Source organism: Tyto alba, unplaced genomic scaffold, assembly GCF_018691265.1.
Source record: "Tyto alba isolate M040663 unplaced genomic scaffold, T.alba_DEE_v4.0 Super-Scaffold_9, whole genome shotgun sequence".
Lineage (NCBI taxonomy): Eukaryota > Metazoa > Chordata > Aves > Strigiformes > Tytonidae > Tyto > Tyto alba.
The window spans coordinates 6,571,695-6,585,737 of NW_024881330.1; the positions used below are offsets into that span (position 1 = coordinate 6,571,695).

The 14,043-nt window shown below is 38.5% G+C and overlaps 1 protein-coding gene across 2 annotated transcripts in view; it reads left to right on the forward strand.

Moving 5' to 3' along the window:
• The window catches only part of FAM135B (family with sequence similarity 135 member B), a 220,671-nt gene that overhangs the window by 59,526 nt on the left and 147,102 nt on the right, over positions 1-14,043 (forward strand). For both annotated transcript variants that reach the window (XM_033011811.2, XM_033011810.2), the window contains exon 2: positions 7,655-7,750. In XM_033011811.2, coding sequence (XP_032867702.2) covers positions 7,674-7,750 — 77 coding nt within the window. In that variant the 5' untranslated portion in view covers positions 7,655-7,673. The remainder of the gene's footprint in view (positions 1-7,654; positions 7,751-14,043) is intronic.

Sequence of the window (14,043 nt, forward strand, 5' to 3'; positions counted from 1 at the left end):
AGAAATCAGTCAGGTAAGAACTTGAGTAGAACTTAAAAAAAAAAAAAAAAAAAAAATACATTGCAGGGCTCCTTTATGAGTACAGGAAAATAATATGTGGTCTATGACCTAAAGAGCTCTAATTTCCTCTATCAAACCAACAAAAAAACCCCAGACTGAGAAGAATATATCTCATTCTATTGGTGAAGGGAGCACCGTCAAATATGAGAATGATGGATAATTCTGTCTGTCCTAAATAAGCTTCAAATAACTTGCTGATTTTTGATGCATTTTGTGTTTCTAAGACTGACAACAGGAATATAAGAAAAAAAGATTCAGGTGAACACTGGGAGTAAGACAAAAAAACTGCTGAAGATTGAAGATTATGCTGTTCTTAGGAGTTTGGAGTTTTAGCTCTCAGCTGTGAATAAAGTTTTATAACCTCTTTTACTTTTGAAGGTCATAGAGAATAAATACAAGTCGGGGAAGGAAGAGGTAGGGGAAGGTGTGAAGAAGAGAGGATTACATAGCAGTGGGAAGCTAGTCCAAGTGAAATTTTGTATTATCTCCTTTTTCCTTCTGTTTTGCTCTTCCTCCTCTCTTGTCTGAATTTTTCCTGCCGTTTCATTTTGTGCACAATACCAACAGCAGGTTATTATTAACTGGTGTAAGCAGATAGTGATTTGTGCTGAGCTGAACTCAGAACTGGTGTCCTGACAGGCACGTGCTAACAGAGGACAAATCGAGGTTGCTTTTCATTCTTTTTTTTTCAAGTGATCTGATCTAAATTTGCACAGCTGTGTCCACATTTAATCCTGCCTAATAGCTCAAAGGCTTTATATCTCATAAAAGCAGCCTTCTGGCACCTGACATTTATTCTGGCCCTTGTTCAGTTCTGCCCTACAAATCCTGTGGCACAACCTGGTATTTTTTGTTTTTTCCCTAGTAGATTTATTCCTCCATCTAAATACCCTTGAAATGACTAGTCTACAAAGGGTGTAATCTAGACCATTGCTTTCAGCCTTCTTGGATTTGATAACATTCTCCAATGTGAATTGGTCCCACAAACACAATGTGAGAGAACTGAAGTAAGTTGTTGACTTGTTTTCCTAAGTGACTTCCTTTGAATCCTTTAGGTACACTCTTTTTTCACCCGTGAATATGTGGACCATATTTCTGAGGCTGTTAATCTAGAGTGAAGGTGACTGTGAGGAACAAGTGGTTTTACTCACAACACTAATTTTGTTGCTGGAAGTTGAATGGGTATCTATCCCTAGTGAACTAAGTACCACTGGGACTTTATTAATTCCAGTTGTGCTGGCAAAAGACAAAACACAATGGTGTTTTTAAGTGCAAAAAAAAATACATAAAATAAACCAGATCCTTTCTTATTTTCTCCACTCTGAATATTCTTTAGGTTATGAGTAATTTTTTATTTGTCTTCTGTGTCTCTAACTCATAACATTTTGGTGGTAGCAATCAATGAACCTTCGGAAAAGTGATTCATGGTGTTGCACTCTTTATGAATATATGTCTAATGCATCTGACAAAATTGTGGATATTGATTTTCCCAAGAATATTAAATAGCAACCTTTTTTCTTCTTTTAATATTAGAAGATTATTTTCAGGGCTTGCATCCAAACTGAGTTAGATTTTTAGAGTATAAAAAACAAATTAGTCTTTAACATTTTGAACTAGGCTAAATGCTTATGCAGTGGAAAAAAATATGTTTAATAGATATGATTGAATAAGACTATGTGCCTTGCATTTGTTTTCACCTGTATCACAAGTCTTTACTTTGGCTTGCATATTGAAGAAATGATTAAAACCGACTAGAAACCTAAAAATCTTAGCAAAATAACTGCAAAGGATTATTGCTATCTTGTGCTGTGATACTATCTCATTCATTAAATTATAATGGGTAATGTTAGGTGGTTGTAGTGACTGGAGATCTGACAAAGTAATCCCTGATACTTCCATGACTAAATAGAGCATTAGAAGGTTTCTCATGGCTAAGAATAACATGATTTCTGAAGAAGACTTGAGACTGAAGTCTTAAATGGTAATACATATTAATACAAACAGAAAAATCACAAAGAAGTAGTGACCTAGAAGTTGTGGATTTTGTAAGTGCATTTAGGAAACAAACAAACAGGCCTTTTGGCTGAGTTCTAAATCATAGAATCATTTATGTTGGAAAAGAGCTTTAGGATCATCAAGTCCAACCATAATTGTATATGTGCATCATCCATATAAATGTTATTGTACGTATTTCTTGCTTTCAACTTCATTTCATACTGTTGAGTGAGGCCAAATATTGAGTGAGATTATATCTGTTTTCCACTGAGTGAATATTTTGATTTATCAATCTATTGAAATTCTTGTACTTGAATGCAAGAAACTAGATGCTAGGCAGAGCTTTTTTTGTTGCTGTTAAAGCTGTGGCAAAAGCCAAGTCTTGAGAGATCACATACTTCATTGGCTTTCCATGATTCAGGATAAATACTCTAGTTTATTGACTGTGCTATAATAAGATGAAAAGTCTAATTCAGCAAGTCAAAGGGACAAAAACCCAAACTTAAATCACTTTTCTGAAGTAAAACCATAATCTTTGGTGGTTTCTCCAGGGTTGACACACATTTCTCAGGAAATTTCTCAGGAAATTTTATAATAATTCAGGTAAAAAGTTTACTTTCCAGTACTTCTTTAGCCTCAGCAATGCTGAGAAAACTAACAAAACTGTTTTAGTAAAAGAAGAGGTATTCTAAAACCCAGTTCCACCTCTGCCCTAGAATAGTCTAAAAATGTATTAGTCATAGGAGACCCGGGTTTTAGGAGCTGTTATGTCTGATTTGTACTGAGAAAGGGTAAAATATAATATATTGTGACTACTTGTTTATTAGGTTTGCTAAACAAGCCTTGTAATTTCTTTATATCTTTAGTATTGTATTTAGATTGGCTCCTTTTGAAAGGACATATCTTGATGTCACCCAAATTCTTAGGAAAGAATTATTGGCTTGAATCATTTTAACAATGAGGTGTTAACTTCTGAGATCATTGTTTTCTTGAAGACCTCACCTGTACTATTTTACTGATGCACTGGCAGAAAAAAAAATAACAGGTTCTGTAAATGGGGGAATGGTTAATGATAATCTTTTAGTGAAAGAACTTACTGACATTTGTGACTGCTTTGACTCAAGCAATTAATAATGCTCAGAAAAGGCTACTGAGATGCAATCACTGCCATAAGAACTGGGATCCAGTTCAGCTGCATGAAGGTGAACATTGGAGCAATTTAATTAATAAAGAAAAACAATGATAACAACAACAACAAAAGAGTTGTGGTCTAATGAACATTCTTCCTTTCTTAAATATTTATCAGAGCATATTTATGTGTGTTCATCACCCTCCTGCTGTGTTTCTCTGTTCCTTTCTTAGAATTCTAAAGTGGGGGAATGCATTTGTGAGGAGGAGAATAAGTTTATCTCACTGTGACTTTATTCTACAAACTTAATCAAGGAATTCTTAATAAATGGATAAATAAATAAACAAATAAAAATGCCCAGGTAGCAATAAACACCATCTCTTGAAGAAATTCACAATAAAATAAAGGATGCTTTTGAAAGTAGTAAGAACAATGGTGATATACTGGTGATAGTATGTGCTGTGTTTCTTGAGAGGCAGCTTTATTCTGCTAAATGAATGTTTCTAGGTTTATGAGTCATTGCCCTTTATCACATGTTGTTTTGTTCTTTTGTCCTTGGTGGGGTTTTTTGGTTGGTTTTTGGTTGGTTTTTGTTTGGTTGGTTGTTTTTTTTTTTTTTTTTAATTTTATTTTTTTCTGGATTCTGTGATGGAGATGGATAAGAATGATGAAAGCACTAGAAAAATGTCTGATTTCTTTTTCACTCATATGTAATTGCACAAATGCTAGAAAGTTCATGGATTGTCAGAGTATGCAGTGTCTTATCCTTATTTCTACCCTGCTTTATCCCCATCTCACCTTCTTCTGCTCCCTTTGGTTGGGTTGATGCTGACTGCTATCTCAGCAGGGAATTGTCAGTCTCATTTTTAGCTTCAGGGTGTTTAACAGTTGTGTGTGTGTGGTACATAACCATCTAAACACCTGCTGTCAGAGGGTTTGGTCAGTTGACTATATCTCTAAAATGTCATTAGCACAAATACTGAGTCAAGAAGATTGCAGAGAGCAATGGAGGATAAAGATGAATAAAGCTATTGCAGTTTGGCCAGTATCGTATGTTGAACAATCTGCAATCCAGAAGGTATCTCCACTGACAACAATGGAGATGTGGGGAGTAAAAAAAAGCCTTCCTTTAAAAATGAAAGTGAGACAGTCTTCTATCTTTAAACATACAGATTTTCATAGGGCTTTACTTGTATAAAGGATTCTGATTTTCAGATACTATCTCCTTGTTACTAGTAAAATGATAATTGAAATTGACTGTCTCTTGCTAAGACACCAACTCTAGTTGGAAGGACAAACTGTCAAAGTGGTCACCTGACTTGTAATATCAGTGCATGTAGGACAGCACAGTACAACTAGTGACAATGGCATCACCTTATGAAGCATTACAGTGCTTTGGAGTGATAAGAATTTTCATGGGGAGAAGTATATGTCCAGACCACTTCTGATGTCGCTTTAGTAGATTCACGTTGATAACTGCTAGTGTTGTTTTCAGTTCATTTCTGGAAAATGCAAAGAGTGTGACTTAAACCCAGACATTTAAGAAAAAACAATGTACTAAAGCCTTCCCAAGAATCATCTATATGTTTTTCTTTAAACTGCTTATTAGATAAATTGATGATACTTCAGTAATGGCAACATTCTCTATTGTGTTTACAGTGCTGATGTAATGGCATCTTTCACTTCAGTATTATATTTACTGACTATTCCTCTACTGATAACCCAAGGTCATCCCACGGGTATGACCTTGTAATGGGTATGAGTAACAGGTGGTCAGAGGTCCTTCACAAGCCTTGGATTTTGAAGGGCTATGATCAGGTTCCTTTAAGCAGACACCTGGTAGAGCAGTGAAAACTTAGTGCAACATTTTAAGCACTTGTGTTTCCTTGATCCAGGTGTGCCCACAGCTTTTTCATCACATTTCAAAGCTTCTTACATTGAAGCATGATGCCTAGGTCTCTGAGCAGGTTTTCTCTGAACCTTGTTAAGTGCTTTGTTGATAAGGTGCACCAGAGGCCCTGTTTAGTATTTGTCAGATGTTCCCTGAAGTACCAGGCCCTGCTGCTGGGTGCTCAGTCCCCATAGCTATGTGACATAGATTTATGTTCCCTAATCCTCCAATGCGCCAGTGGGGTGGATGGAAGTCCAACATGGTATAGTAGCTATTTACTCTTTCATTCTAGTGTTCAGTGAGGGAAATAAATTTACAGAAACAGGTTTTTTCTTTTTTTGCGGGACAATTCTTCTATATTTGTTTTGAAAAGATATAAAGCATGCAAAATAAAATGTAAATACACTGAAGTCCTGTGTGTGAATTTCCATGTATTTAATTTTTCTTTTACCTTAGTTAACCTTAGGTTCATGTCATTCTTTCTATCTTTGACAATATTGGTGCTGGCCTGAACTGTCTGGCCATCAATTCACTCCTCTCATCTTTAAAGTGGTGTCTTCAAAAATATGGAGTATCCTTTGATCCTGAGCTTTTGGTCTAAGGAAATATGCCTCAGGACAAAATGAAGATTTATCCAGAGGTAATTCTTCCAATTAGTGCTCTCCTTAAGGCTAAATATCTAGTCAGAGTATTGCTTTGTGGTATTGTACGGTTTCCTCTTGGTTTCCCACACACAGTCTGCTTTGCTTTGATACTGTACACTCAGACAAGACTGTCACACACTTGACCAGGTGGATATGTGATATACATGCCTTATAAACAGTATACAACTCCTTAGGATGTGCAGAAAGGCAAAAAGAGAAAGGATTAGTCTCATCGCTGTTGAAATAGGGGGGAAAGAAAAAAAAAAAACAAAACAAAACCAAAAACAAAACTCACATCTACTTTGCCAATTAATAGTATTTGAGTTTACCTTCACTGCTCATTGCCTGACATGAGCTAATTTAGAGTTCCTTACCTTGGAAACAGATCATTAGCTTAGCAGTTGTCTTTCTTTTATTTTCTTTCTCACAGTTATAGACACATATTTAATATATTGCTTATGTATTATGTCCCATTCTTATAATTCCAAAGTCAACATCTGCAATGTTAGCAATGTTAGTTTTTGAGGAGGGTGAATGAAAAATCAGCAAACTTTTAACTATGGAATGAGGTCTTTTTGAAAAATGATAGTGCTTGAGAGGATACCCAGAAATAAAACATAGGTTAAAATAATCAGTGTAATAAGCCAGTCAGTTGGAAAATTACTCAAGAGTGAGCACTGAGACTTCTCAGGAAGCTACAGCCTAATGCTTATCTGAGGACTTCATGTATCAAACTCCCCTTCATTCCTGCTTCATTGGAGGAAATGGTCAAATATTTGAGTGCCATGGAAATTACTGGTTAGTATATACGGAGAAATTCTTCACTTTGCAGTCTGAGCTAGATGTCCCCTTAAAGCCCTGTATGTCTCAGATAGGGGAGTTATAAATAGCCTTGACATGGATCTTCCTCAGAGATTGTAATTGGCTGCTGTCAAAGACATACCAAAATGATGCTTATGAACATGTTAATTAAACAAATCTGATCTCTATCTCCTCAATAATCCTATAAACAATTTCCAGACAGCTTGCAGATTACCAGAAGTAGATTTTCAGGGAGAAAAGGAGGAAAAGGTAATAGGAAATTCAAAATCTGTCAAAAGCTGCAAAAGACCTTGGCTTGCCTCTGGTACAATTCGTGAAATGTTAAGGGTTTACACTGATGTATAAAACAGGACTGGTTTGAAAACTTACTTTTGTAAAGCTTCTTTGAGTAAGGTATGACCTCCTGAGATGGAGGATTCCAACCTGGATTATTCTATGACTCAATGAATGTATGAGATATTATCTGGAAATGGCTGTAATGCTTCAAAATCTTGATCTGGCTGTTGTGGCTTATTAGGTGCTTTCTTTGTCAGCATTTTCCTTAGAATAATCTCTTCCATTCATTAATCTTTAAATTATTTATATTTCCTCAGAAGCTTCCCTTCAGGGACTTTAGTTAAGTCACAGGAGGGCTCAAAAGCAAGACAATTATGAATACTGCTCTCATCTATCTAGGGTCTTTGTATTTCAAGCCCATGCTTTTATAGAAATGAGCTGTGCTGACCCTGGATATCTGCCATTTGGTAAAACAAGAAGAAAAAGATCAATTTCCTATACAAGAGTAGCATGAGAGTTAATTAATATTTGCTTTGAGATTTTTGCACATAATATGTTATTTACTTTTTGCTTCTTATACCTTCCATAATATTATCATTCTGCCCTCGGGCTTAATTAGACTTTTTACCTCTCTTAATTACTGCTTTGATCTGGCTTTTAGCGAGTCTTCCTGAAGGTGGAGACCAATGATGTTATTGGAAAGATTCCAACTGATTTCAGCTGATTTCAAACTTTGTGTGAACCCCAAGATGCCGAACAAAATATAGTAATCCATTAATGAATTTTTAAGCAAAATAATTCAAATGTTTATAATGCGTGTATATATGTGTTGTTTAGGTGATGACCTGAAAAAATCATGTCTGAGGTCCAGGGAACAGTCGAGTTTTCTGTGGAGCTACACAAATTCCATAATGTGGACCTCTTCCAGAGAGGGTGAGTTGATGCTTCCATTAATTCGCAGGTGATAACAGAGTAATATTTTACAGAAAAGAGTTAAACTGCAAAACAGGTTCTTTTCTGCCAAATGCAGTTATATTTCATGCAATCTCCAGGGCAAGGAAGGATGTCATTGGGCTTTCACTGTTGTCAAGTAAGATCAATGTACGTTACTTTCACTATAAAGTCAGACTGACTGACTTGGTTTTGTAATACAATGTTGTAATGCACCAAATTATTTTAAGCATCTGTTTGGATTTAAGTACAATATCTACTTTAAATGCTTCTGGACTGGTTTTGAGCCACAGGGCTAAATGATAGCTCCACTGAACTATAATGAAAACATGTTCATTTTAGGGTCATAAATCTAATGATTATATTATTTTAATGAAATTTAGTTGAATCCCACCATTTCAGAAGGGAAAAGGAATACTCATGTTTGTCTAAAGCTCTGGTTCTGGTGGCCATATTGTTTTTTCACATCCCTCTAAGTTAGAAGAAAATGTGTAACTGCTGGTCTATTTAAAATTTTGGTCCTAATTTTTGCACCACTTTTCCTAATAGTTTTTATAACAACTTAGTGACTGTGGAGAAGCTTGACCAAGTATGAGTTGTTAGTCTTCTTACATATTGGACCCTACAGGTATTTTTCAGTGAGGAAAAGGTAAGATAAACAAACACTTTTTGAGGAGACCAGAAGACCCAGGTGGATCAAAAGAGTGTACTTCATGGACAGCAGTGGGTCTAGTGGAATATTTTTTCCTTTCATCTATGAGGATTGATAAATATGGAACAGTAGATAATCTCTTTCAAGCCTTAGGTTGGCACGGGGGGTGGTTCACAGCTGATTTATCCATCTCAATTACCATTTCCTGAAAAAAAAACAAACAAACATGGAATTGTTTCAGGTATTAGGATGATTTTGGTAGAGCTGTTTCCATCTGTATACAGGCTTTTTGTTATTTAGTTTTACTGTGATGAACTAGTGGAAAAGATGCTGTAAACTGAATGAAGGAAACAGGGCTCTATTTTGTTTTAACAGCTGGGATCTGGGATGACTCCTATGACTGGAGTGTTGGAATAGAATGATACAGGCTCTTTAGGTAGGACAGTCAGGGGAGATGAAGGGGTCGCCCTCTATGTCAATATCCAGTTGGAGTGCATGGATCTCTTCTTGGGGTTGGATGAGGAGCCAATTGAGTTTATGGGTCGGGATTAAAGGGAGTTCAGGGATAGATGACATTACAGTGAGGGCGTGCTACAGGCCACCCAAACAGGAAGACTGAGAAGATTAGACCCTCTATAGACAGATAGGAGCAGCCTCATGTTCACAAGCCCTGCTCCTCATGGGGGACTTCAACCATCCTGATATCTGTTGAAGGGACAACACTGCAGGGCATAAGGAATCCAGGAGGTTCCTGGGATGTGTTGATGACAGCTTCCTTCTCCAAGTGATAGTGGAGCCAATGAGGAGAGGTGCTATGCTGAACCTTGTTCTCAACAACAAGGAGGGGTTGGTTGGGAAGGTAAGCTCAAGGGTAGCCTTAGCTGAGGTGACCATGAAATGGTGGAGTTCAAGATCCTCAGGGCAGTGAAGAGAGCACACAGCAAGTTCATTACCCTGGACTTCAGGAAAGCACACTTGGGACTCTTCAAGGATCTGCTTGGCAGAGTAGCATGGGACTAAACCCTGGAGGCAAGAGCAGCCCAAGAAAGCTGGTTAATATTCAAGGATCACCTCCTCCACGCTCGGGAGTGATGCATCTCAACAAAGAAGAAGTTAGATAAGAAGACCAGGAAATCTGAATGGATGAACAAGGAGCTCCTAGACAAGGTGAAACACAAGAAGAAAACCTACAGAGGGTAGAAACAAGGACAGAAAGCCTAGGAGGAATAAAGAGAAACTATGTGAGCAGCCAGGGATCAAGTTAGGAAGGCCAAATCCCTGATAGAATTAAATCTGGCCAGGGAGATCAAGGGCAACAAGAAAAGCTTCTATAGGTACATCAGTGATAAAAGGAAGACTAGGAAAATCATAGGCCTTGTCCAGAAGGAAACAGGAGACCTGGTGACCTGGGGTATGGAGATGGCTGAAGTACTCAATGACATTTTTTGTCTCAATGTTCACTGGCATGGGCTCCAGCCACACCAGCCAAGTCACAAAAAGCAAAGGTGGGGGCTAGGCGAATGAAGAACCACCCATTGCAGAAGATAGACCAGGTTTGAGACCATCTAAGGAACACAAAATTGCAGAAGTCCATGGTATCTGATAAGATGCATCTGCAGGTCCAAAGGGAACTGGCAGATGAAGTAGCTAGACCACTATCCATTATGTTTGAGAAATTGTGGCAGTCCAGTGAAGTTCCTGTTGTCTGGAAAAGGGGAAACATAACTCCCATTTTTAAAAAGGGAAAAAAGGAAGACCTGGGGAACTACAGGACAGTCAATATCACCTCTGTCCCTGGAAAGATCATGAAGTAGATCCTCCTGGAAACTATGCTAGGGCACATGGAAAATAAGGAGATGATTGGTGACAGTCAACATTACTTCATTACGGGCAAATTGTGACTGAAAAATTTGGTGGCCTTCTATAACAGGGTTATGGCATGGTGGATAAGGGAAGAGCAACTTATGTCATCTACCTGGACTTGTGCAAAATATCTGACACTGTCCTGCATGACATCCTTACCTCTACACTATGGATTTGACAGATGGACCACTCAGTGGATAAGGAATTGGCTGGGTGGTTGCACTCAAAGGGTTGTGGTCAACAGCTTGATGTCCAAATGGAGAGTGGTGAACAGTGGTGTTCCTCAGGGGTCGGTGTGGGAACTGGTGCTGTTTAACATCTTTGCTAGTGATATGGACATTGGGATTGAGTGCACCCTCAGCAAGTTTTCCGATGACATGAAGTTGTGTGGTGTGGTTGACACACTGGTGGGAAGGGATGTCATCCAGAGGCACCTTGACAGGCTTGAGAGTTGGGCCTGCTCAAACCCCATGAAATTCAACAAGGCCAAGAGCAAGGTCCTGCATGTGGTTTGAGGCAATTCCAAGAACAAGTACAAGCTGAGTGATGAGTGGATTGAAAGCAGCTCTGCAGAGAAGGACTTGGAGGTATTAATGGATGAAAAACTGAATATGAGCCATCAATGAGCACTCACCAGAAAGCCAACAGTATCCTGAGCTGCATCAAGAGAAGTGTGACCAGCAGGTCAAGGGAGGTGATTCTCCTTCTCTACTCCACTCTCGTGAGACCCCACCTGCAGTACTGCGTCCAGCTCTGGGGCCTCCAAAATAAGAAGGACATGGACCTGTTGAAGCGAGTCCAGAGGAAGTCACAAAGAAGTTCAGAGGGTTGGAGCACCACCCTTATGAGGACAGGCTGAGAGAGTTGGGGTTGTTCAGCCTAAAGAGGAGGCTCCATGGAGACCTTACCGTAGCCTTCCAGCACTTAAAGGGGGCTTACAGGAAAGATGGGGAGGGACTCTTTATCAAGGACTGTAGTGATAGGACAAGGGGTAACAGTTTTAAACTGAAAGAGGGCAGATTTTGATTAGATATAAAGAAGAAATTCTTTCCTGTGAGGGTGGTGAGACACTGGCACAGGTTGCCCAGAAAGACTGTGGATGCCTCCTCCTTGAAAGTGTTCAAGGCCAGGTAGGACGGGGCTTTGAGCAACCTGGTCTAGTGGAAGGTGTCCCTGCCCATGGCAGGGAGGTTGGAACGAGATGATCTTTAAGGTCCCTTCCAACCCAAACTATTCTATGATGTGTCATTCTGTTCATGTCTCCAAGCAAATATCCATTGACTTTATGTGCGGAGCCGCGGACGAACGACAGGCTGAGACGGGTTCAGTGTGGGTGATAGAGCATCAATCAACGTGTGTCTTTATTGGTCCAGGGTACATATATTTATACAGACAATGATAATTATTATGCCTACTAGTCACTAGCTGATTGGCTTAAGCTCTAAAGGTCGTATTCGCACGGTCCACCTACTTGCAGTTAGCTTACAGCACAAGCTTCTCATAACACTAAGTTTCTCATGCTACTATTTCTGATTCCTGTTGACTTGTTTTCGATACACGACAGTACCGTAACACAATGTTTCTCAGACCACCGTTACCATAACACTAGGTTTCTCAGACCACTATTCCTAATTCCCCTTAACCTGTTTTCGACACACCACGGTACACAGGGCTGAAGCATCCTTGACATTCTTCATGTATCAGCAGCTGCGAGCAGCTGCAGGCAAACCCTAGTGGGGCCCAGCATCAGCGAGGCAGCATCAGCCCTTAGAACAGGCTCTGATCGTACAATTGCTCGGTGGGCTCAGGACCCTTGTCTCTGAGCCATTCTCCAACAATTCGCCCTTTTTCTTTTTGTATGAGCAGAGCCTGCGCTAACGTTCGTTCAAAGATTTTCTTAATACATGACAAGGAACAACTTAGGCATGCAGGCTTACAATCTATTGGCTAAAGGCACAGGACCCTTGTCTCTGAGCCATTCTCCAACATTTATGTTAGATAGAATTCTGGCTATACCAAGTTTTTGTGTTACATATATATATTAAAAAAAAAAAAAAAAAAAAAAAAGAATCCTTTTTGCTTGAGGCATTTGGTGTATATGAGTTATAAAAGAAGTCTTCTGTGTATTCTGGTTCTTATGACCTTAGATTTTTTTCTTGGATTCTGCTCATCAGTTTAATGTCTTTGATCTTCTTCACATGTGAAAATCCATACCTATCTGTGGGTTGAGTGACTTTATTGGACTTAGATAGTAGGATGTTCAGAGGTTAGCCAGGAATCTTCCCACTTCTCATGTTATTGTGTGACAAGCTGCCTGTTTTTGTCATATTGGTCTGCATTTCTATTCAATAATTTCCATAAAATGCTTTCTTTGGCTTTGACAGTCAGATCAAATCTCTGGTGTGGGGCACTAACACAGATAATATATTCTGCTGTCACACTAATGAGTTCCTAATTACCGCTGCTTTTTTCCCCACTGGGGTGTTTAACTTGCTTTACTGATTAATATTCCAAGCACATGGTACTGAAGGTTATAGTGCATTAATTTGTTTACAGTAATTTCTCTTTCTATGTATCCTGCATAGTATTAGATTTACTTTCCTTCTATAGTTTTAACCTTTGCATTTCCAACAAAATTCTTCTTTGTGTCTCATATTTTCTGATCAGTATCCTCTGTCTGGCTTCATCTACCCAGTAGCCTCTATCACTGTAGCGTGAAAGTGTGAAGAAAAGCAGTAGATGAGCTTGACAATTTTAATTTTAAGTTGGGCACACTTTTTTTTTTTTTTCCCCTGTTGCCATTTTTGATATTCAGTATAGACATCTGGGCTATCTTGGAGTGATATATGGTCTCCCCAGATGAGACGGTGTTAGAAGTAATCATGATGGGACTTTTATATTTAACTAGTGTGTTTTCCTTCTTTGAATGTCTTGTAAATTGAGTCAATATTATTCTGTCCTGCTGAAGGCCAGAAAGGTGATTTATGTAAGATTGTCCATCAGGATTAGCAGCAGAGCTGAAATGAATCTTAGTTTCTGTGGGAGCTCAGCATGCTGTGTTTTTTAACAACAAAAGCAAGAACAACAATGAGGAGTATTAATAATAATTTATGTCACCTACATTTCCTCCTAATACTTTGGTACAAAAACAAAATTAAAAAACATAATTAGAAACTTGATTATGTATCTCCACAAATTCATAACAATCCTGTTATTATATGTGTAACTGATGTAAGGTTGAAATTCCTGGACTGGAACTATGCAGAAATGACAGTATTTTCTAAAACACTTAGATATGGCTAAATTTCCTTCTAAAGACAGTACCTTTAGGAAGAGTATGGCTGGGCCAAACATGAGATCTTTGGAGAAGAGCACTCCATGCAGAAAAAGGAATGAATAAATCAACAAGGATTAGCAAGAGAATCCTGGAGAATCAATCCTCCTAGAGCTGTTAGGTGATGGTTAATAATCAAACTTGATTAAGAACATGATCTGCTGGCCATAAGCCACAGAGTCAAAGTGCTTTAAAATGCTAGGCCTTTAGTAATGGGTCTTGTTCGATTTTCGATTGCACTGGAAGCTATTTTGAATTCTGTATCTACACACAGACAACGGCCACGTCTCCCTCCCCATGAGAAATGGAAGCTCTTTAATCTATCTGAATTGCACCTTGTGATATTTGAATGATATTTCTTAACCTGTATGAATGGTTAATGTCACTCTGAGACTTTGAGACAAAAGCGACAAGGGTTTTTTTATT